The 23,721-nt window shown below is 58.5% G+C and overlaps 1 protein-coding gene across 2 annotated transcripts in view; it reads left to right on the forward strand.

Annotated features, from left to right (window-relative positions):
* The window catches only part of ESPNL (espin like), a 31,477-nt gene extending 8,627 nt beyond the window's left edge, over positions 1-22,850 (forward strand). Inside the window, exons 5-9 of one of the 2 annotated variants that reach the window (XM_064587345.1) lie at positions 6,498-6,629; positions 12,935-13,046; positions 14,095-14,201; positions 14,913-15,104; positions 16,991-22,850. In XM_064587345.1, the coding sequence (XP_064443415.1) occupies positions 6,498-6,629; positions 12,935-13,046; positions 14,095-14,201; positions 14,913-15,104; positions 16,991-18,598 (2,151 nt within the window). In that variant the 3' untranslated portion in view covers positions 18,599-22,850. The remainder of the gene's footprint in view (positions 1-6,497; positions 6,630-12,934; positions 13,047-14,094; positions 14,202-14,912; positions 15,105-16,990) is intronic. The other variant, XM_045867634.3, reaches the window with a different exon arrangement.
* Positions 22,851-23,721: the final 871 nt, after the last annotated feature.

The following is a 23,721-nucleotide window of genomic DNA, read 5'->3' on the forward strand; positions in this document are numbered from 1 at the left end:
CACCTCCCTGATTGCACTGTAACTGGAGGCTAAGCAGGAGCCACACACTACTGATTTGTCTGGTGAGTCTGTTGATCCATTAGCAGTTCCAGAAGTATACTTTGTCCAGGCAGCCTAGGTTAATGCTTGATCTCCCCCCACAACTTCAAAATAAATTCTTATTTTAGAATAGTTCAGAATGATTTTAGATTTGTAGAACAATTGAGACACTAGTACAGACAGAGAATCCTTACAGACCCACATCCATTTCCCCTATCATTATCAACTTAATCAGCATGGTCACAATGAATGAACCAAAACTGATACAGTATTACTAACCAAAGCCCATACTTTATTCTGATTTCCTTAGTTTTGTGAAGATTTATTTATTTGAGAGAGAGAGAGAGAGGGCATGTGCTCAAGAGTGAGCGTGAGCAGGGGAGGGGTTAAGGGAGGGGGAGGGACAAGCAGACTCCATGCTGAGCGTACCGCCCAACTTGGGGCTCAGTCTCATGACCCCGAGACCATGACCTGAACCAAAATTGAGTTGGACACTTAACTGACTAAGCCACCCAGGCGCCCCCAGACTTCCTTAGTTTTTATCTCATGTCTTTTTCCTGCTCCAGAATTCCCTCCAGGATACCACACCACATTTAGTCTTCGAGTCTCCTTAGGCTCCTTAGCTGGTCAGATTCCCCTCATTTTTAAGAATAAAACTTCAGAATAAAGAGCTGGTGTCCTAGCAGCCTCCAAAGGGAGCAATGATTGTTTAGCATGTTTTTGTTTTACTATATCAGTCTTTATTCTTTGAATGGTGTGAATTATACCGATTACTTGCTTTTGCTTTTTAAATTGAAGTAAAGGATACATAACATAAAACTTACACTCCTGGGACACCTGGGTGGCTCAGTCGGTTAAGTGCCTGCCTTCAGCTCAGGTCATGATCCTGGAGTCCCGGGATCGAGCCCCATATCAGGCTCCCTGCTCAGTGGGAAGTCTGCATCTCCCTCTGACCCTCCCCCCTCGTGCTCTCTCTCTCTCTCTCTCACTCTCTCTCAAATAAATCTTAAAAAAAAAAAAAAAAAAAAAAAAGCTTATCCTCCTGTTTCTAAGTGTATGGTGCGGTGACGTTAACTATATGCACATTGTTAATACAGCAGATCTCCTAGTTCTCATCTCTCAAAACTGGAACTCTGTCCCTATTAAACATCTACCTGCTCCCCCTCCAACAGCCCCCGGCACCCACCTTTCTACTTTCTGTCCCTATGAGTTTGACAACTCTGGTGGAATCATGTAGTATTTATCCTTTTGTGACTGGCTTATTTCACTCAGCATCATGTCCTCAAGGTTCATCCATGTTGAAGCAGGTGTCAGAATATCCTTCCTTTTGAAGACTGAATCATATTCCCTTGTGTGGATGGACCACATGGCCTCTATTCATTCATCCATCAGGAGACACTTGGATTGCTTTTACCTCTTGGCTATTGTGAACAATGCTGTAGTGAATGTAGGTGTGCAAATATCTCAAGACCTTCCTTTCTACTCTGATTACTTTTAAAAATGTTAAACCAACATTGCATTCCTGGAGTAAATACAACGTGATCATGATATGTTATCTCTTATATATAGCTGAATTTAATTTGCTAACGTTTTGTTTGGGATTTTAGATATAGTGTATAGTGCCGATGTGGTCGTTCTTAGAGTTGTCTGTACGCTGGGAATCTCCAGGACAGGTTTAAAGTATCCTAACACCTGGGCTCCACCTGCCCAGAGATCCTGGTTTGATTGGTTCTGAGTGGAGCCCCCAGGTGTCAGGACTTTTTAAAACTCCCCAGGGGATTGTGACATACAATTTCAAGAACTATCTGTGTGAATAGCATTAGCTCAGCTAATCTGGAAAGAATTCATAGAGACGATGGATCTTACAGTGGTGTGTGAACATGGGAAGGAGCGAGATTTCTGGCAAGGGAGAGATGGCTAGACATGGTCAACTGCTAGAACAGAGCAGAGAGCAGGAGCCGGGGCTGGCAGTGAGGGGTCACTGGTGACAGCATGGAACTAGGTTTAATGCTGAGTCAAGAGGCTGCCATGAATCTCAAGAGGAGGGTATGCGACGCCATGGTTGTTTGGCGGAGGAAGTTGCCATAAGATGGGGTGTGGTCTGGGGCTTTGCTGATAAGGTTGAAAAGGAAACGACAGAAGGCAGGTGTAAATAAGGCTCTCTCGGGGTTCAGATGAGTGGTTTTACCTCATTGGTGATTCTCTACCTAACTTACTGTTCAAGAAGGGAACTCACTCCTGAGTATGGTAGGAGTTCCTAGAGGCATCCAGAGCACGACTGCCTCAGTCAACCTTCTGGTCCTATGAAAGGTGCTGGTGAGTGCCGGTTAGTTCATCAAAGCCTCTGATGTCCATTCGTTCACTCTCCTCCATTCAAATACTCACTCATCCAACACATAGTTATTGAGCACTTGCTTAGGACATGACCAAGGATTCGAGAACCACAGGAGTATTTGGTTCTCATCAGGGCAGTACCCTCTGCAGTGGGGGTCAGAAATTTCAGGGCTGTTTTTGGTTTTACAGTGATTGAGGTGCACTCGTGGTGGAGGGGATACCAGGGGACCTGCTATTCCCCAGGCAGTCCTGCACAATGACAGAAGGTCCCATGCCCCACTCAACTTCCCAGTGGATCAGACATGCATGTATATAGAAGGCTTTTCCAAGAATGCTCCTACTGTCCAGTTGAGGGAAGATAGTATCTTGTTTTATTTAGCGCTTTACCACAAACCACTCGCTGTCTGGGAAAATGGCATCACTGATGGCCGCGCCCAAATGTGATTCTACGGATAGGTACATTCGAGGATAATTTTTGAAAGTGCTTGTAATCATGATGCTCATTCAACTATAAAATGAGCCTGTGTCAAAGATTTTTATTTAACTCAGTAAGGACAAGGCAAGTAATTCATATAACCAGGAGTAAACAAACAAATAGTTCACAGGTAAGGAATAATGAAGTGAATTCACAAATAGATGCAAAACCAGTCAGTATTGGCAGGGAAATCCTTGACTGCACTCCGGTGCACACATTTTGCATTTAGCCTTTCTCTGGACAAGAGTCATTTCTAATATGAACATATTTATTTATTTAAATTTTTATTTACTTGTAGATTTTATTTATTTGAGAGAGAGCGAGCATGCGCACATGAGAGCACAAGCATGGGGGAGGGGCAGAAGAAGAAGCAGGCTCCCCACTGAGCAGGGAGCCCGCTGTGGGGCTTGATCCCAGGACCCTGAGATCATGACCTGAGCCTAAGGCAGACGCTTAACCAACTGAGCCGCCCAGGTGCCCTTATAACATGAACATTTTTATACAATTTGCAGAGTAGTTGGCTCTAGGGCAGTGAATGAGAGGGGAAATAACCAAAAGTCTAAGCACAACACTCAATCTGTTTTGTCCATTTGAGTGCCTTTCTTAATTTTTCATGATACGGGCATCAGACTTTGTCTTTGGTGCAGCCATGCCCAAATACTCACATAGGAAAATGCACGTTTCTCAAATTATAAATTATTTTTCTTTTCTCCTTTATATTAGAGTATAATATTATTTTAAAATTATGTGTGCAGGCGAATTTTATTCTCAGTGGACTTAATGTTAGAATAGTGAATGGCTATTCACTATGTGCCTGGGTGGCTCAGTCAGTTAAGTGACTGCCTTCGGCTCAGGTCATGATCCCGGGGTCCTGGGATCGAGCCCCGCCTCGGGCTCCCTGCTCCGTGGGAAGCCTGCTTCTCCCTCTCCCGCTCCCCCTGCTTGTGTTCCCTCTCTGGCTGTATCTCTCTCTGTCAAATAAATAACTAAAATCTTAAAAAAAAAAAAAAAGAATAGTGAATGGGGTGTCAGAAAACGTTTGCAGTAAAAAGAGGGCATTGGGACCAATGGCAGGGAGGAGCCTGGACTAACTTACCCTCGAGGTGTCTTCCTGCCCTGCATCATCCTGTGATGGTCCTCTGTCTAGGGTGCTGATGAAGCTCATAGGCTCTTAGAGCCACTGCTGTGAATCCAGGCTGCCCCACTTCCTAGCAGTATGACCTTGGGGAGGCTTCTTGTCCTTCTCCATGCCTCATGTCCTCTTGTGTAACACAGGCATGGTAATAAACCTCACAGGGTGACATTGGAACTGAATGAGTGGTCTATGTGTCGCTCCAGAATGATGCCTGGTGCAGTGAGGTGCATGGGAAGGACTCGCTTCCCCATCTCTTAGACAAGCCTCCAGGGTGTGAGCACGATGGTCCCCAGCAGCCCCTAGCTTCCTGTGATGGGTTTGAGCTTTTCAAGGCACAGCCTAGAGGCTAGTGGTAAGAAAGAAGGGAGCAGGAAAGCTTGCAAGGTGGGGATGAGGCTGGAATGGGATGGGGTCACACCATTTTTAATGTGTTTTATTTCTGCAGTTAAAAAAAAAACCCTATCTGACATTATTGTTTTCCATTCAGTCAAGAAATAAAGGCTTATTGAAACTTATCCACAAATTTACCACTTTGTCATCTTCATTCCTCCTGGCATCTCTGGCCTTCCATATGGAATCCCTTCCACTCAGTCTGATTCCGTTCAGTCTGAAGCTGATGCCTCAGATGTTCCCTTAGTGTGGGTGTGTTGCCGGCCAATTCTTTGTTTCATTTTGTTTTGTTTGCCTGGAAGCACCTTTATCTCATTATCAGTATTGAAGGAGATTTTTGCTGGGTATAGAATTGTTGCTTGGGAATTTCCACATATTTTCCTTTGGTGCTGGGAAAATGATATGTGTTCATTGCCTTGTGGTTTCTACAAAGAAGTCAGCTGAGAGGGGCCACTGTTTTGAAGATAATCCTTCTTTCTCTTGTCACTTCTAAGGGTTTTCATTTTGTCTTTGGTTTCCTGCAGTTTCACTATGGGGATGACCTGAGGTGGATTGCTTTTTATTTCTCCCACTGGGGATTGCTTGAGCATCTTGAATTTGTGCTTTGGTGCTTCCCTAAGTCCTGTAAAATTCCCAGCCATTATCCCTTCAGATGTGACTTCTGCACCCATTCTGCTTCCCCTCTCTTTCTGGGATTACTATTACAGATGGTATTGCAGACCGTTTCTGCTTTCATCTTTTTGTCTGTCTGTGCTGCATCTGGATTGCTGCTTCTGACTGATTTTCTGTTTACTCATCCTACAGCTTCAATTTTTAACTTGGTTATTATTTCTATGTTCCTGACCTACTAATAGTCATTTTTCAAATCTACCATGTCACTTTTCATAGTTCATAATTCCATGCCTAAATTTTCAAGCTTGATTTTCATTCCCTTGAAAGTAGTAAGCACAGCTGTGTTCTATCTGTTAGTTCTTGGGTCTTTGTGGGTCTGTTTCCTTGTGGGTTGGGTCTTCTGGTTCTTGTTGTGGTATCTTATTTCTTTGGGCTCCTGACTTTGTCTGACTGTATACTGTAACTTATATTTGAAAAACGATTTGTAGGAGTCAGGTGAGGCCTTGCCTCTGGTTGTCAGGCATACATAGGAATCATGAGCCCAGGACCGTCTCAGTCCACATTCCAGGCTCGAGGTTCCCTGGCCCACTGAATGAAGGGTAGCAGAGGGCTGGCTGGCTTCCGGTTTACCTTTACTCTGAGGGTAGAGCCCTCAGCCTACAGCACTAAGTGATAAATCGGAGCCCTCACCTCTGGAGGACCATGAGCTTTTGCAGGTCTCTCTAGTCCTGCGGGGCTGTCGGAAGAACCATTATTTCTCCTGCATCAGCGTGTTGTTAGGGCAAAAACACTTCTGAGTGGTAGGTTTATCCCTTCAGATTTTCTCTGTCTCCTGAGCTTGGCCTGGTTATTCCTCTTTGATGCTTAGGAAGGTGACTTTTACATTTAGTCCATATTTTCTGTTGTCCTTGGGGACCTGTGTCTCTACTCCCTGATGGGATCCATCCACCCACGCGTTTTGCTGCTGGGACAGCCACCTCACAGATCTTGGCCATCTGTAATCACCCACCCCCTGCTCCCAAATCCCACAGTGATCAGGCCATGGTCCCATCTTCCCATTTCTTCCTGTGAAAATGACACACAGCTCTGAGCATTGCTGTACAAACAGACACTGGTTCTGCATTTGGAGCCCAGAGCATGGACTACAAGGGCCGGGTCAGGATCGGGCTGCCTAGCCAGGATGCTGGCTGTACATCTACTTACCAGCCGAGCCCTTGGCGAGTTCCTGACCGCGGGCACCTGGTTCCCCTCTGGGACGAGGGTGTGCTGGTGCCCGCAGAGCTCGGTGCTGCCGCTGCCTGGACGGGGCCGCTGTGGGTGGGGCTCGGAGATTCGAGCCCTCTCCCTGCAGTGAACAGCGGCAGGGTCTTGGGCAGGTTCCTTCGCTGTTGGTGGCCTCAGTTTGCCACCTGTGAGATGGGGCAGCACGGTGCCTGCCCTCCATCGCACCTGGTGGATGCCATGGGCACAGGCAGGTGGTGCAGTGGTCACATGTGTGTCCCCTCCCTGCAGTGCTGCCAGACACTGGTCTCCCACCACGTGGACCCCTCCCTACGAGATGAAGATGGTTACACGGCGGCAGACCTGGCAGAGTACCACGGACACCAGGACTGTGCCCAGTTCCTGCGGGAGAGCGCCCGGCCGGTAAGCTTCACAGTGCCCACCCAGCCCAGAGGCTGGGCTGACAGGGCCCCCAACTGCCCTGACAGCCAAGTTATGGAGAAAGCTTACTGTGTACCCCATGCTGTTCCCAGGAAAAGGGTCTTGGGCCAGGACAGAGGCGGTGCCACAAGCTGGCCCAGTGCTGGGACCGGGCCATGGCAGGGGCTGTGACAAGGGTTATGACAGAGCCGTGATGGGGCTGTGGCAGGAGCTGTGATGGGCCATGGCAGGGACCATGGTAGGGGCCGTGAGAGAGGCTGGGACAGGGGCTGGGACTGGGGCTGTGAGACGGGCCATGACTGGGGCTGTGACAGGCGCTGGGACAGGGGCCATGCCTGGGGCCATGATGGGGCTGTGGCAGGAGCTGTGATGGGCTATGGCAGGGACCAGGGTAGGGGCCGTGAGAGAGGCTGGGACAGGGGCTGTGACAGAGGCTTGGACAGGGGCCATGACTGGGGCCGTGACCATTGCTGGGACAGGGCTATGACTGGGGCTCCCACAGGGGTGGTGGCAGGGGTCAAGACAGGGGGCAGGGCCATGCCTGGGCCGGGCTACAGTGGGGACCAGGGCTGGGCTTGTGGCTGGACCTTGGCTGGGGCGCCTGTGGGATGACATTGTCAGACTGAGGGTACCCCAGGGTGAGAGCAGAGCCCTGAGCCCCGTGGCAGTCCAGAAGGCAGCAGGTTCCAGTCCCGTGCTCCCATCTGGGTATGACCCTCATGGCTCCACCCCTCGCTGAGCCATTTCCCCATCCATAAGGACAAGGATCTCATCCGTCCTGCCAGCCCCAGCCCCCAGCGCATGACAGGCCACCACAAACATGTATTGAATGAAGAGGATCAGATGGGCGTGTGAGCAGGTGGATGAACACAGACAAGTGGGTGGGTGGACGGGCGTTCTCGTGGGTGAGGTCAGCAGTGTGGTCCACGTGGAGCCAGGCCCCCCAGCGCCCTCCCGCCCATCCCTGTCCCCATTCCAGGCCCAAGGCAGCTGCTATGACAAATTAGTCCCAACCTGCCACAGCTTTTGCCAGTTTTCTTTAGTGGCCACCCTTTTGGGAAGTGTCCCTGGGATCACGTGGCCCCATTTCCAGGTGAGAGCACCGAGATCCACAGAGGTGATGTCCCCATGCCTGGTCTCACTGTGGGGTTCCTGCACCTCGTTTTCCCTCAGGAGCATCCAGGACCAACTGAGGCAGAGCTGCAGTCCTCCCTGGTCCTAGGCCTATGGGACGGTCCTTTCCCTGCCACCTGAAACCCATCTCCCAGCCGGCTGTGGTTTGGGCACCGAGGACTGCCCTAACTGCTTGAAGTCATTTATTTATGACACAATTTATGTACAAACGTTCTGTTGGTTACTGTTTGGTAAAAGGTTGTCTTTTTGGCTCGGGTTTGAGGAGTTTGTGGGACTGGGCGGGTTCCCCGTGTAGCGGGCAGAGCTCCACAGTCCACAGGCTGGGAATGTCCCGGCCACCTGGGTCCCTCCCAGCCCCCATGTGGTACCTGGGGCCGACCTAGAAGCTGAGATCAGGAGGCGGGGCGGGCGGGGCTCTGTTGCCAGGGGCAGGTCCCGGCATGTCCTCAGCCCAGCCACTCCTGGGCCTCCTGTCCCGGCAGCACCTCCGACCTCAGCCCTCCATCCCCAGGCCCCGGCACATTTGCCAGACCCTCCTGGCCACTTGGCCCAGCTTGGGGAGCCGGGGGCTGGGGTTCTGGGTGCTCTCCCGACGGCCCCGGGGCCGTGGAGAACCGGCGCATCTCGGGCTGTCCCGCTGTCTCCCCGGAATCACCATAGGGTCTGAGACAGAGTTCTGTTCTCTCAGGACTCCCCAACCAGTCGGGGCTGACCGTGCGGCCTCCGCGCCCCAGCCTGTGACCAGCAGTGCCCAGCCTGTCCACACACCCTTGGCTTTTGAGGCTTGTTGCTGTATCTGCAGGGAGCTTGGGGAGCCTGTGTGGGACTCAGGGTTAGGCCTGGAGCCTCCCTTCCTCCCTCAGTGAGCGCCCAGGGCAGCTGGGGTGCGGGTCCCTCACCACCGGCTGGCACGCACCCCCCACCAGGCCACCTGCTTCACATGCACAGACTTGGCTCCGCGGGAGGGCAGGGTGTCAGCTGTGGGCCCCCGCGCTGGGGAGGGGGTGCCGAGCGCCTCATGCAATATTGATGGAAACGCAATATCCAAAGGTCGCCATGCTGGCCTCTTCCCAAGCTGGGCTCAAGGGAGGTGGTGATAGCCACACAGGGCGGCCCGTACCTGCCCCTGGGGAGCCGTGGGTCTCAGGGGAGGTAGCCTGGGGAGCCAGGCCAGACCGGTGGTGGTGAGACCTGCCCTGTGAGAGGTGCCCCCTCCACTGGTGTGGCTGCAGGACCTGGGTTCACCCGCTGCCACGCTAGCCCTGCCTCAACGGCCCCACCTCAGCCTGGGCCACGTCTTCCTGCTCCCTGGCCCTTGGGCACCCCTCTGCACAATGAAGGGTTGGGCCTCTGACTGGGGGCGCTCCTGGCTGCAGGGCTGGGTTTGAGTGAGGTCCTGGCCAGGTGGTGACAGTTGGGAACAGCAGTCCTGGATGACGAGCATGACCCTCCAAAGGGGGGAAGCCCAGCCCCCAGCGCCCCCACAGCACCCACCTGTCCTGCTTGCCCCTGGCCCTATACTCACACCCACCAGGGTTGGAGAGGCTCTTCCTGGCTGGGGAGCGCTGGCCAGTTGGCAGCATCTCCGAGCCTCAGTTTCTCATCTGTTCAGTATGATAGAAGAGCCTCGTGGCAGGAGATGCTCCTCAGACACCCAGCGGGTGCTAATTCCCTCCCCTAGGTCAGAAGGGCTCCAGGACCCTTTCATCTTCGCTGGGGAACTGAGGCCCACAGAGGGCAAGGGACTCCCCTGGGCAGCCTCCTCTCCAGGGAGGGGTGGGGCCCGGCTGTGCAGCCAGTAACCGAATCTCAGCCATGGTGACCGGAGTCCGGCGCCCATCTGTGGGTCATGATTTTCTCAGCCCGGGTGGCATTACAGGCCTGTAACCCGGCTCACCACGGCTGTCCTCGATGTATAATGCATGGCAGGCACAGCATTGCTCAAATCTCACCAAAAACACGGGAAAGGAGGCGGCAGGCCACGGGAAGGCCCCAGCCCAGGCCCAGACGACCGCCGACCTCAGGGCAATTGCCTGATTTCGGGGCCGTGCGTGCCCAGCCGTCAGGACCCAGGGGTCGGAGCCCCACATCTGAGCTCCTTTAGCTCCTTGCAGACTTGTTAGTGTCAGGATGTGGGTTTCTCCCACCGCCTGGGAAACAGCACAGCGGACGGGGCCTGGGTAGAACTCCCAGGTGAACACCACGCCAATGAGGTCTGAGCCCCCCAGTGCCGGCCCTGCCAGGCACCCTCCATAATTCTCACCTTCCTGACTTACAGGTGGGGAAACCGAGGCCCAGGGAGTGACTCCCTCACGCTTCTCCTTGGAGAGTGGGGAGCAGGATGTGGCCCGGGGCCAGGAGAGTGGCACCAGGTCCCCCAGGCTGCGGGTGCTGCACAAAGCATTCCCCTGCGGGCCAAACCAACTTCCTGCCCCTTTGGTCTTCCCCTGCGCTCTGAGGGGGGAGGGGAGCTTCTTGTCCCTGACCTCTGAGAGCAGATTCCTTTAGGGAGAGGGGCCAGAGGCAGGAGGGGAGGCCCCTCCCCGAGCTCAGCCATCCTCTGTCAGACTGACAGCCAGCCTCTCTAGCTGTGCCCCAGGCTCTGGGGTCTGACTCAGCCCTGCTTAAAGCTCGCAAGCCGGCCGATGTCTGCGTCATGGACGCTGGAAGAAGACACTAGAGTTCTGGGTCCAAGACACACTGTAGAGAGCAAGCATCATGTTTTATGGGGTCCTCTTCCCCCCCCCAAGTCCCTGTGTGATGCGATATGGGTCCAGATGGCTACCGTGCACGCGGGAGGTTTATGTCACAGCTGAGGACCGCTGAGCCTGGGGAACCCCCATTTTATAGTGAGGAGTAAGATCCCTCTGGGTCCCTCCCTCCAAATGCAGCCCTGAGATATGGCCATGTAAAGAGCAGTCAGGGCTTTGCGTCCTCGGCAGGAGTGCGAGAAACCCAACCAGTGTCAGGGCCCCCCCTGCCCCCAGAGGCCCACCCATCCGCCTCCTCCTTTAATGCTGATGGCCCCGGACCTAAGGATTCAAGCGGCTCCCGGAACAAGGACTGGGGTCTCAAATAAGATTCTGATCCCGGCTCTACCACATGCCAGCTTGGGGCCTTTAGGAAGCCCCCTGCCCTCTGTGAGCCTTGGTTTCCCCATCTGTGCCCTGGGGGCTCCACTGGGGGTGGAGACACTGTACTGGGGCTTTCCTCTGGCTGGCCTCTCCCTCTCCGGTGACCCAGGGATCTCAGGTCTCGCCCACATCCCCAGAGGGTCTGCTTCCCCGGCCCCTGCCCTGTGGAGGGTGAAGGTGCCATGGTAAGGGATCCCGCACCCAGCCCCAAGCCCGCCTGGCCACCTGATACCTCGGCCTTCAAATATTAATGCGACACCACCCGCTCCCAAGGGCGGCAGCTGGGACAAGCCTGACAGCCCCGGACAGCGGCAGCTCCCTGTGCTCAGCCCAGCCCCTGCCTCTGTGGGTCCCCCCGGGCCGGGGGCCGACGGACGCCCCCCACGGAGCCCCAGGGCTCCTGGGTTCTCCACACGGATTCCTGGAAGGACTGAGGTGTGAGGTGCGTGGTGGCCAGGCAGGTGGGGTTTCAGGCTGTGTTCCTTCTCAGCGGCCACGGTGGGCGGAGGGTCCTGGATGGGAGAGCAGTTGAGGGGCTGGAGGCAGCGGGTGCAGGTCAGGGGTTCTCCTGAGGGCGCCCCCAAGCTGGGGTGGCCCCTAAGGTCTGTGCCTCCTAGCCAGAAGGTGGGATCGGGAGGTGGGACTGAGCAAGGGGACACTCAGAGTGGCCAAAGGGTTTGCCCCAGCAGGACCGGCTACAGCGCGCGCTGGGCCAGTGCAAAATGAAAACCTGGGCTTCTTACTCAAAAATGATGAAGCGTTTTAAGACAGAGGCAGCAGAGCGTTAAACTGAGCGGCAGCATGGGCCACACCCTCTTGACACGGTCCTAGCCCCAGGCCACATGTCCATGTCCTGCCCAGGGCTCTCTCCAGCACCGACCTGGAGGCTTGTCCCACCTCCACTGCCCACGGCAAGGAGGGGTGCGGAGCTGCGGTCTGACAGCCGGGCTGGGCGCTCAGAGGGCCCGCAGCTGTGGCCCTGCCTGCTGGAGGGGCAAGCGGGGGCAGCCCTGCGGCAGGAGGGCCTCACGGGGACGCCGGTGCAGCTGCGAGCCCAGGAGTCTGCCCCCGCGAGAGATGGGCTTGGCCGGACTTCAACTTTTCAGCTTTAACCCAAAAAGTGACCAGCTTGGCTCGGGTGTCGTCCTGGAGAATTTCTCTGCTACGTAAGGAGGGACATGAGGAGACAAGTGCAGTGCCGCCGTTCACAACCCCCGGGTGTCAGCAGCCTGCTCGCTAGGTCAGCCGGGCCAGAAGTCTTGGCTTCTGGTGGTCAGTCCCCAGAGCTGAGGCTGCTCAGGGCTGAGCTGGGGAGATGCGTCCAGGTCAAGGGCTCCTCCTGGCTGCGACCAGTCAGTTCCCCAGGGGCAGGAGAGGGGGCCACAGTCAGGTCTGTGCCTTGCCCCGGACATGGGGCAGGGCGTAGGGGTGAGTTTTGGGGGCCCCTGCAGTGCCAGGGGGCTGACCTTGGTGATCTCTGTTTCCCTGTGGCCTTGGGGAGGGGAGCGGCCTGGACATTGCATGATGGGTCCTGGGCACAGCGCCCCGGCTCTGGGGTGTGGCCCCAGCCACACAGCCCCCACCTGTGGGTCTGAGAAGTGTTGCAAGTGCCTCACAGTGCTCGCTCTGCTCTCCTCTCGGAGAGGGGAGCCGTTCTAGGCCGTTTGTCTCAGCACAGAAGTCGGGGACAGTGAGGGTGTGCGTGCGTGTGCATGCATGTGTGTGTGTGTGTGTGCACGCATATCTCATAAGGCCAGAGAGGTAAGCGCACGCCGGACACCCGGCCCCGACCCAGCACCCGGAGCTGCCCGGTTGAGCTGCCTCCAGAGAAAGGCTGTGAGCCAGGCCCTCAGATGAAGGGGGCGTCCACCTGGTGGTGCTGGTGATGGCAGCCTGCCCGCTCAGGGAGACTGGGTCAGGATTAGCCTGCGCCATGCCCCCCGCCGCCCCAGCAGGATTGCTGGTGGCCCACGTCAGGCCCACCCGGGCCTCCTGCTGACCGGGTCTGTCCGCCCCCAGGTGCGGCTCCTGATGACGCCACCGCCACCTCCGTTTCCGCCCCCTCTGCTGTCAGCCGCGAGGCACTCCCAGGAGGATGGGACAAGGGGCTCGGGGCTCGGGAGCCCCACCCGTGAGTACACATCTCCAGGGAAGACTGGCCTGGACCGTGGGTGCCGGCAGTGGGTGCTGCTGGCCTCACCTCCAAGGTCCCTCGAGGGGGTGGGCTGGGGGAGCAGCGGACTCCAGGAGCTGGGCAATGCCACAGTGAGGCCAGAGCTGAAGCCCGCACTCCCATCACCCAGCCCCAGCTGCTCCCAGATTTCCTTCACTGCCTTGGTTCCTTCCTTAAAGTGAGGATCAACATTTTCCTTGACGGACACTTGTAATTGCAATTAAATGGCCCCCTGCTCCGCCCTCCAGGGTCCCTCTGTGAGCTCAGAGCCCCCAGGGCCTGGCTGTCTTGCCTGTGTGATCCTCGGCAGCCTCGTTCCCTCTCTGGGCTTCGGCTTGTCCAGAGGTAAATCTCGAAGGTCAGGTCACTAGGGCCCGGGGCCCTTCTGGATCTGAGGCTGCTGTCAGAGACCCCAGCAGGCAGAGCATCCGTGGGCTAGCAGAGGCAGGTCACTGATTTTAGGGAACTGGGACCATTTTAGCAAAATGAAATGGACAGCATGAACAATATCAGCAGGCCCCATATTCGTGAGGGTAAGCACCGCTTCAGGCATGGGTCGTGGTTTTATAATCACATGCAGTGTGTTCGTGCGTGTGTGCGTGTGTGTGTGTATGTGTGTGTGTGTGATGCAGGATGTGTTTCTCGGTTGGGGTGCGGCCCTGGGGAGGGGCAGTAAGAGGAGAATTCTGATCTTTTGCAGTCTGATGGGGCTGCATTAGGTCTCCAGACCACCCAACCCAACCCTCTGCCCTCCCCAGCTCGAGGGGTGAGGGGGGTAAAACGCAAGCTCTCCAACTGGCCAGGCTTGGGGAGCTCCGCAGGGGCCCACGGACGCCCTAGCAATGAATCAGTCTGCCGGGCCCTGGGGCATTTGTTGGGGGACTGGCTGGGTCTTTGGCTCCAAGTCTAGTGGTCAGAAGGCCAGTTGTGCCCCAGGTCCAGGGGTTTCTACCCCCATCCCCTGCCTTCTCAGGGAAGCCCCCTGACTCTGCTTCCCTTCCCCCAGCAGTGGTGACTCCCAGCCCAGCCCGGCCTGACCAGCCTCTTCTGAGGGAGCAGACGATCTGTGCAGCGCCTCCATGGGTCACCACCAGTGCCATGGCCGTCCCCACGGTATGCCTCCCAACTCCACACCCCTGTCCCCCCGTCTCCCCAGCCAACCCTCAAAGCCCAGCTGGCCTCTTGTCACAGAGTCCTGTGTGCGCCCAGGCCAGGTCACTTCTGGGGCAGAGATGCAGTTGTCCATGGGTGGGTGGGCCTGGGGTCTATTGCCCTCCTCCTCAGGGGCTCCCACCCAGCCCAGGACCCCCTGGAGGAGGCTGGCTCCCCTTTCTCTTTTTCTTTCTGGGCATGAGGCCTTTATAAATCCAGCTCACCCTTTCCTTGAATGGGTCCTGGGAACTCTCAGACCCTGAGATGTTCTGTACAAGTTTGGGAAATGCTGCATGGTGCTGTCCCTCTTGGAGAGTTATAGGGCACACTTAAAGGCTCTGACAAGTCCTGCAGTTCAGAATTGGCCACCGGACTTTGTCTATGTAACTGTACCCGTTTGCTCATTCACATGGCAGCCTCCTCTCTGCCATGTACAGAAGAGGGGAGGAATCTCTGGTTGCCTCTCAGCCAGCGGTCCCCCCACGCACATACCTGGATCCCACAGCGGACCCCGGGGATCCCTGCCTTCAGAGGCCAACGCTTACCAGGCTGGGTCTCCCTGGCCTACCCCCTCCCCCTCCTCCCTGGGCCTTGCTCACCCCGTGTGGCCCTCCGCACCGGCCCGGGCGGGGTCCCCTCCGAGCCCTGAGTGACCAGCCTGAGTCCGCACAGGGAGAGATGGTGGCGGGAGACGCCCCGAACTGCCTGGCGGTGCAGCAGCTGGACAGGCTGCCCTCGGGAGACCTCGACGGGCTGGTGCCCACGCGGGACGAGCGCGGCCGGCCCATCCCCGAGTGGAAGCGGCAGGTGATGGTGCGGAAGCTGCAGGCGCGCCTGGGCTCAGAGCCCGCGCCCCAGGCCCAGGTGGGGCCCGGTGGGTCAGGGCGGGGCGGGAGAGGGGGCGGGACCTGGCTGAGTGGGGGCGGGGCCCGGCGGGCGGGGCGGGGCCCGGCGGGAGAGGGGGCGGGACCTGGCTGGTCGGGGCGGGACCCGGCGGGCGGGGCGGGGCGGGGGCGGGGCCCCACTCCGCCCCTCACCCGCCCGAGCCCCGCAGAGTGGAGGCGGGGCGGGAGGCTTGTCCTGGCAGGTAGACGTGGAAGGTGGGGGGCCTGAGCCCACACCTCGACTCTGGAAACCCAGGCACCCCACTGCGTGCCCCTCTGTGGCCCCAGCTTCCTCCTCTGAGGGACGGTGAAGTGGAAGCAGATCAGGGAGCTGGGAGCCTCCTCACCTGCGTCAGAGGTGCTGTAGCCACATGTTCTTTTGTCCAATGGTTTTCACCCCACCTCCGCCCTGTGCCGGGCCCTGTGCCGGGCCCTGTGCCGGGCCCTGTGCCGGGCAGTGAAGGGGACCGGCCCTGCCCTTCCAGCCCTTATATTCCAGCAGGGAAGGCAGGGTGATTGGGCTGGGCAGGTGATTCCAGGTGTCACGGAGAGAAGCAGAGCCGCGCAAAGGGGAGTGGGTATTCCATATGGGTGCTCAGGGGCAGCCTCTCTGAGGAGGGGATCTTGAGCAGGAGCCAGAAAGAAAAAGGAACCCTGTGAGGATTTGGGACAAGTGACTCTAATCAGAGAGAACACATGCAAAGGTCCTGAGGCATGAATAGGCTGGTACCTCGGAGCAGAGTGAATGAGGTGTCATGGGCAGAGGTGAGGTCAGAGAGGGAACAGGACGGCTCACCATCAGGCCCCTGGGGAGCCTTTGGGAATCCGAGCAGAGAAGCTGTGATTTGACTTGGGTGGTAGCAGGCTTCGTCTAGCTGCTGGGGGACATAGCGGAATAGGATTTTGTCTGAATGGTGAGTGTTATACAGCCCGTGGTCAGAGCTCCCCTGTCCCACGCGGTCATGCCAGCCACGTGTGGCCGTTTAAATTAATTAAAATGAAACAAAAGTCAAACTCCCACTTCTCAGTTGCACGAGCCACATTCCATTTCTGTAGCCACAGGTGGCTGATGCCTACGTGTCATCCTCACCTGGCATGTTGAGGGAAGTGGTGTCCCAGCCTGGCCACAGCCTTCGTCCCTGGGCGGCTCCGCTCCGTGCCCTTGGGTCTGCTGGGCCAAGGAATCAGGACTTCTCAGAGCAGAGCCCTGCCTGGCGCCAGGCAATCTCGGGCCTCTGAGCAACCAGGTGGTGGCTCAGGCCCCTTCCCTGTGAACTGGGGCCCCTCCCTCAGGGGGCTCTGAGCTGTGATCAGGCTGGCACAGAGCCTGAGCCCAGAGGGAGCCCAGCGCAGGGCCCCTCTGTGTCTGTCCCAGAGGCCGTGGGCACTGGGGGGCGGGGCTGGACCCTGGTGCCAGGGCAGCCACCAGGAGGACCCAGAGCTGGGTGGGAGAAGCCGCCCTCTTTGGAGGCTGCTATCCAACCACAGAAGGCTCTGGAGCTTGGGGGGAGGGCCTGGGAGGCTCTGAGGAGAGAGACCCTTTGGATTGGACAGCGAGGAGATGAGATTGGGAGGATGTGGGGGTGGCAGAGCAGAGGCCCCGTCTTCTGAGGGCAAAGACTGGGCCCCCACAGGGCAGAGTGGCTGCCCTGAGCCTCAGACTCGGGACCGGGGCCGGCCAGCGTCCTTGTTTCTGCTCTAAATCTGGGCAGGGCCAGCTGGTGTGTAGGGGCTGGGCTAGGGTCCCCAGGGGCACCGGGGGCCAGGCCACCCTCGGGGGCCTTGTGTCCAGCAAGAACATGCCCTGTCCCCGCTGCGAGGCCACGGGGGCCTCAGCCCCGGCTGACCTGGCCTCCCTGTGCCCAGGGTGAGCGCGGGAGCGTGGGCCCCACGGAGCAGGCAGCCTGGCGGTACTCACAGAGCCACCGGGCCATCCTGGGCCCCTTCGGGGAGCTGCTGACGGAGGACGACCTGGTGTACCTGGAGAAACAGATCTCCGACCTGCAGCTGAGGCGCCGCTGCCAGGAGTATGAGAGTGAGCTGGGCCGGTTGGCGGCCGAGCTGCAGGCCCTGCTGCCCACCCCCCTGGTCAGCATCACGGTCAACAGCCACTTCCTGCCCCGGGGACCCGGACCAGAGGGTGAGGAGGCCCCCGCCCCAGCGGCCGAGCCCAGGGGCCCCGCGGGGGCCTCGGAGGCTGCTCCAGGTGAGCAGCCCCTGCCCTTCTGGTGCAGCCACATCGCCCGGCTGGTGCGCAGCATGTCCCTGCTGCTGAAGGGCATGCACGGGCTGGTGCCGGGCGAGGAGAAGGCCGCAGGCCGGCCCCCGCAGGAGGCCTGCGGAGAGGCCCCTGCCAGCCCCCCCAGGAGCGAGGCACAGCGCGAGATCCAGGAGTGCGGGGTGTCCGTGTGGACGCTGCGCGGCAACTTCGAGTCAGCCCCTGGCCCGCCCTGCACCCCAAACCCAGGCCCCTGTGAGGCAGGGGCCCGGCCTGGGCAGTGCCGGAGAGGCGGCTGGCCCGCAGCCCCGCAGCCCCGCGGCGGCCCAGTGGGGGGGGCACCCGGGGCGGGCGACGCAGAGGAGGCCAGCGACTCAGGCATCAGCTGCGAGGAGGGCCCCTCGGAGGCGGGAGCCGTGCCCAGCGCCGACCCGGCCAACCTGCGCAAGGAGCGCATTGTCATGCTTTTCCTCAGCCACTGGAAGAAGTCAGCCTACACACCGGCCCTCAAGACGGCGGCCTGCAGGACCCTGGAGGCCCGCCGGGCCGGGCCGCGGGCGCAGGAGGCAGCCGGGGGCCCTCGGCTGCTCTCCCCGCCGCCCAGCGGGGGCCCCCGGCTGGGCCAGCTGTGGCAGCAGCGGAGCACCATCGCCCACCTGCTGGGCACCTGGAAGGCCATCCTGGCGCACGTGCCGGCCCGGCAGCTGCGGCGGCTGAGCCGGCGGCCCCGCGGGCCCCTGTCGCCCGAGCAGTTCCTGCCCCACGTGGACGGGGCGCCCATGCCCTATGGCAGCCTGACGCTGGACCTCTTCATGCTGGGCTACTTCCAGCTCCTGGAGTGTGACCTGCCGGCCGAGGAACGCAAGATGCGCCACCTGCTCTGCTTCGAGGTCTTCGAGCACCTGGGCGCCCACGGCTGGGAGACCGTGCGGGCCTTCCACAAGGCTGTGACCGACGAGGTGGCCGCCGGCCGCCGGGCCTGGACCGACGGCTTCGAGGACATCAAAGCCCGCTTCTTTGGCTCCAGCCGAAGTCCCGCCTGGGACCCGGAGCCCGGCCGCAAGTCAGGCCTGACGCCCCTCGGGCCCCTGCCTCATGCCGCCGCCCCCAGCGGCAGCCCCGAGCCTGCAGCCCAGAGGCTGGGGTCCGGCCACCAGCGCAGCAGCTTCAACAGTGAGGACATCTGCGGCTACATTGACCGGAGCTTCGCCTTCTGGAAGGAGAAAGAAGCCGAGATGTTCAGCTTTGGAGAGTGAGACAGGCGGCGGCCTGCCTTTGGGAATGTGGTGTGGGGGGTGGTTTCGGTTTTCTCCGCTCTTTTCCCCTTTGTCACTCACCTGGTGGCCAGGTGAGCCGCAAGACCAGGCTGGCAGACGCTAATGCCCGCCTCCAGTCCCACTGCGACCGGCTCCTCCCGCCGTGCAGCTCAGTTTCGGAATCCTCACCGGGAACCCCGTCGGCCTGGAGTTGGAGGACTTGACCTCCCAGCCCCGGGCCCTCCGCCCCCGGGTTCTGTGGGCACCTCGGGTGCTAGCCCGTTTCCTGTGGGCCCTCCTCCCAGTGCCCCTCATGTCCCACCCCACCGTCCCTCCAGCGCTGGTGGCTCCAGCCACGGCCAGAGCCTCTCTGTCCGCCTCTTTCCGGTGACCTTGGACCATTCCCTTCCCCTCCCCAGGCCCCTGTCCCCATCTGTGAACTGGGCGAGCTGCGGGTTGGAGCTTCCTGCCAGGCCCTCCCAAATTCTCTGGGGTGGAGAGATGGCCCACGTGGGGGTCCCGGCCAGCCAGGGCAGCCACCTGCTGTCAGACGCAGGCTCTGCTGCCGTGCCCTGCCCCCACCCCAGGGTCTGCAAAGGAGCTGGTCCCCGAAGGGAAGGCTCCCCGTGCGCCTCCTGTCCCGTCCTCCAGCTGACCAGCCCCGCGGGCCAAGGCAGCACCAGGGCCCCCGCTGCAGGCTCAGGAGAGCAGGGACGCGAGGGATTTTTCCCAGAGAAGCAGTGGCCGAAGGGAGCTCGGAGCAGAGGAGACTGGCGCCTCCCCCTCAAGTGGGAGCTGTTAGACCTAGAGGACACATGGCAGAGGGAAGGCGGGGTATGGCCCTTTCTGTGGCCCCTGGATGTCGTCCCCAGCCTTCTCCACGAGGGACCAAGGGAAAAGCTGGATCTCCTCAGAGGAGTCGCCAGTGCCTCAGCGTTCTGAGTGAACAGGGCGCTAGGAGCACTAGGGACAGAGCCCCGCGGGGGGGCCATGGGATGCGGCTTGTCCCCCGCCCCCATGATAGCCAAGAGGATGGGTCCCCACCCAGGCCGTGGGGGCCAGGCGTGGCTCAGCTGTGCGGTGGCCCCAGCAGGCAGTGCGTCCGGGAGCCCCTCCCGGCAGCCCCGGCCCCTGGGCACAGAGGTCCCTGCAGTGTCCTCACCTGCCTGCAGAGCTTGGAGGGCGGCAGGCAGGGTGTCAGCTAGGGCACAGAGCCCTCCCAGCCAGCCCGCCAGGACGCTCCGGAGGGGGTGGAGTCGGGGCTGCAGCGCTGGGAAGGGAGGGGGCGCTGGCTTGGGCTCCTACCCTGTCGTGGAGCCGACACTGGAGGTGAGTTTGCTCGGAAAGCCTCCTATCCCTGCGCTGCCTTCACGACTGTGCTCGTCGCCCCCTGTGTCCGCAGCGAGCGGAGAGCCGCCTGCGCCCAGAGGGAGTCCCGGCACTGGGTGGGCACCGAGCCCGTCCTGATCTGAGCTCCACGCAGTACCAGAGGCAACATCCTTACCCCACAGAGCCTCCCCTTCCTCATCTGCAGAAGGGGGTGTAGTGCTGACCGCCCACTCCCACGGCCTGGAGAGGGTGGACGGGTCCCCTGTGGGAGGGGTCTCCGTCCTGATCTGAGCTCCACGCAGTACCAGAGGCAACATCCTTACCCCACAGAGCCTCCCCTTCCTCATCTGCAGAAGGGGGTGTAGTGCTGACCGCCCACTCCCACGGCCTGGAGAGGGTGGACGGGTCCCCTGTGGGAGGGGTCTCCGTCCTGAGATGGAGCGGGGTGTAATGAGCAGGGCGCCACCGCCAGGCTCCTGGTCCCCAGATGGGACTGAGCTAGATGGGGCCCGTCTGCAGGACGCTATCGCTGCCCGGACCTGGCGGGGGGCAGGTCTGAGAGTGGGGCCGGGGAGCCCTGGTGTCAAAGGTGCCAGACAGTCCGATGTCTCCCTCGCTCCTCCTGAGCCACCCGCAGGACCATGTTGTTCCAAGAACCTGGCCACGGAGGGTGGCCAGGAGGGGGTGGGCAGTGGACACAGGCCTGACCTCAGAGGTGGTGCCGGCCCAGGGTGCTCAGGAGAGCACTGGACAGGGGGCCAGCACACCTGACTTGGGGTGTCCCTACTCACTCCCCGGGGCCTTGGGCAAGTCCCTCCATGGCCTCGGGACTTTCTCAGGGGTGGGGTGGGACCAAAGCCAGCAGGGGGCGCCCCACAACCATCCTGGGTTCCAGGAAGCTCTGGGGTCAGGGTGGGCTGCCAGAAGAGGGGTGAGGTGGTGGCTCAGACCCAGGTTTGAGGCCGGGGAGGAGGGAGAGGGAGCCTCTGCTGGGCACTCAGAGCTGACTCCCCAGATGCCCTTTTGCAGACTCTGCTTCCCAGGGGTCTGGGCGGTGGCCCCAGGGATTCTGAGTCCCTCAGCCGGGGCTGGTGCTGGGAAGGCTGTGTTTTTCTAAGGCGTTCCAGGTGATTCTGGTGCTTAGAGGCCTGGAAACCCCCAGCCCACTAGCAGCTCCCCTGTAGGGAGCAGGTGTTTCCTGCAGGAGTCAGAGGCTGACCCCAGCAAGGCCACACTCTCAGCTCTGAGGCCGCTTTGGTGCCTGTAAGCCTGTCGTCCAGTGGGCAAAAACCCAATAGCCCATATATAGGCATCCGGAGCTGCAGACCTCAGTGAAGTGATCTTTTTCATGGTGCAAACCCAGGAGCTCCCCAAAAAGCTGGCAAAATACCGGAGATACTGGAGAGAGGGAACCCCCTCTTTCTCCCTGGCCCATAAATGTGTGCTGGACAAAGATGAAGGAAAATAAAGGTGTACCAAAGGTGCTGAAAGAACATCACATTTTTCCTCATGACTAGAATAATTACGGCTAACGACGCAGCTCTTCGCACCTCAATGCATAGGTTGAATGCAGAGTCAGTCTCTTCCTTTTTTTTTTTTTTTAAGATTTTTATTTATTTATTGGAGAGAGAGAGAGAGAGAGAGAGAGATAGAGCCCACGAGTGGGGGGGACGTGGGCAGAGGGCGAAGCAGACTCCCCGCTGAGCAGGGAGCCTGACGCGGGGCTTGATCTCAGCACCCCGGGATCATGACCTGAGCTGAGGGCAGACGCTTAACCGACTGAGACACCCAGGCGCCCCTCTTCCTTCTTTTTTTAAATGACTCTGAAGTTCATTTGAAAGGAACAGTGAAAAAGGACAACTGTGAGGCCGGCCTCCAAGAAGGCCCTCCCGGGACCCCATCCCCATAGCACATCCTGTGTGCCCCCCACGTTGTACGGCAGAATATGGCAGAAGAGATGGCTCTCACTTCCAAGTAGGTAGTAAAGGCTCTCATCTTCGTTGTGCCCTTAGCTCTGGGGAAAGCCCGGGGCCATGCTGGAAGCAGCCCTGTAAGAGAGGCCTGTGCAGGGAGAAGTGAGGCCTCCCACCCCAGTCCGGCCCTCAGATGATGGCCGATCCCTTGGTGCCAACTAAGGACAGATCCTGAGGCAGAACCCCTGGCTAAAGTGCTCCCAGAGCCAGGAACCTGCGTGAGATCACAAGTGTTTGTTGTTTTAAGACTCTAGATTTTGGGAGAACCTGGGTGGCTCAGTCGTTAAGCATCTGCCTTTGGCTCAGGTCATGATCCCAGGGTCCTGGGATCGAGCCCCACGTCAGGCTCTCTGCTCAGCGGTGAGTCTGCTTCTCCCTCTGCCTCTGTGATCTCTCTAGCTCTCACTCTCTCAAATAAATAAATAAAATCTTAGAAGACACTAGATTTGGGGGTCATTTGTCATGCAGCAACAGATAACTAATACAGCAAACAAGATTGAAGTGGAAGAGTCATTTTAGATATGAAGTCTCATAATTGTAGAGCAGTAGTCCATCAAACCAGGTGGTTCTGACCCCAAAATACCTTTCTCTCAGATCAACAAACCAGAACAGAGAAAGCTGAGATGCTTCACACAGAAAACTTTGCCCTAAGACAAAGACGCCACAGCAAATCCGTGGGGGAAAGAAGGAATGGTCAATAGTAGTCCCCAGAGTGTTGGTAAACTATTTGAGAGTGGCGGGAGTAGGATATTAGGGCAGCCCCTGCCCCCCAAAAAATCCCAGATGGAATAAGAGATACTGGAAGCAGGTAAAGCTCTAAAACCCCCGAGGAGGGGCTGGGCAGGACAGGTGCGCCAGATGGCCTCACCACCTGCAGGTGCCCTCCTGCTGGAGGAAGCTCCCCAGTCGCCATGCCATCCTGCCCCCCGGAAGGTGCATCGAGCTCTAGAGATGAGCACACACCCTAACTCGGGGACTTCACCCTCTGACTCTGAATCACAGAGGCAGCACCGTATCATTTCTCATAGTCCAAAAGGACATGACCCAAATGTCCATTAATAGGAATGACTGGATGTCCCTTTGAATTCTTAAAGTGTGATATGGCCACAGTTTGATGAAATCGAAGATCCTATTTTCAAAGACCGATCGCATCAGAAACGCTGGGGCTGTAATATAAAACGATGAAACAGGATGCGCAAACACGCCCACCGCCGTCCAAACGTTGACGCGGGGAAGAACGGCGGGGGGATCCCGTGTGTTCGTGGGGCTTGTCTTCTACCAGTTGAATTGTTCTGCTTCGTGTTTTCCAAATGCTCCACAAATGAACATGTGTTATTTTTATCATCATGAGAAGGAACAAGCAGCATATTTTTAAAGATTGCACCACTCTGTAGCAATCTGTTGATAAAGATCTGTTTCCAGTGCCTGGTGTCAAGTTTCCCAAACTGACTGGTCATGTGAGGCGCTAGGTCTGCTCTCCCCACGTTCCTTAGGCCTCCAGGGGAGGCAGCTCCCGGTGACAGGGGCCTGTCATCAGAATACCCTGTCCTCTTTCCTCCAGCCTGGGCTGGGTACACATTAACCCTTTGTGTTGTGGCTACAAGGACAGGAGCAGGAATGACGTCTCTGTTCCCCTCTAGTGGCCTCCCCAGGATGGTCCTGGAGACGTCCATGAGCGTCCCCCTTCCCTCTGCGACCTCATGAGGCTGATGCTGAAGGCTAGCAGGGAGATCCTGGGACCATCTGAAGCGGGGACTGGGCTGGGCTGAGCTGGGCTGAACTAGGGTGAACTGAGCTGGGCTAGGCTGGGCTGAACTGGGC

Source organism: Mirounga angustirostris, unplaced genomic scaffold (genome assembly GCF_029215605.1).
Source record: "Mirounga angustirostris isolate CCGP_5_RB_7025 unplaced genomic scaffold, mMirAng1.0.hap1 SCAF_3, whole genome shotgun sequence".
Classification (NCBI taxonomy): Eukaryota; Metazoa; Chordata; class Mammalia; order Carnivora; family Phocidae; genus Mirounga; species Mirounga angustirostris.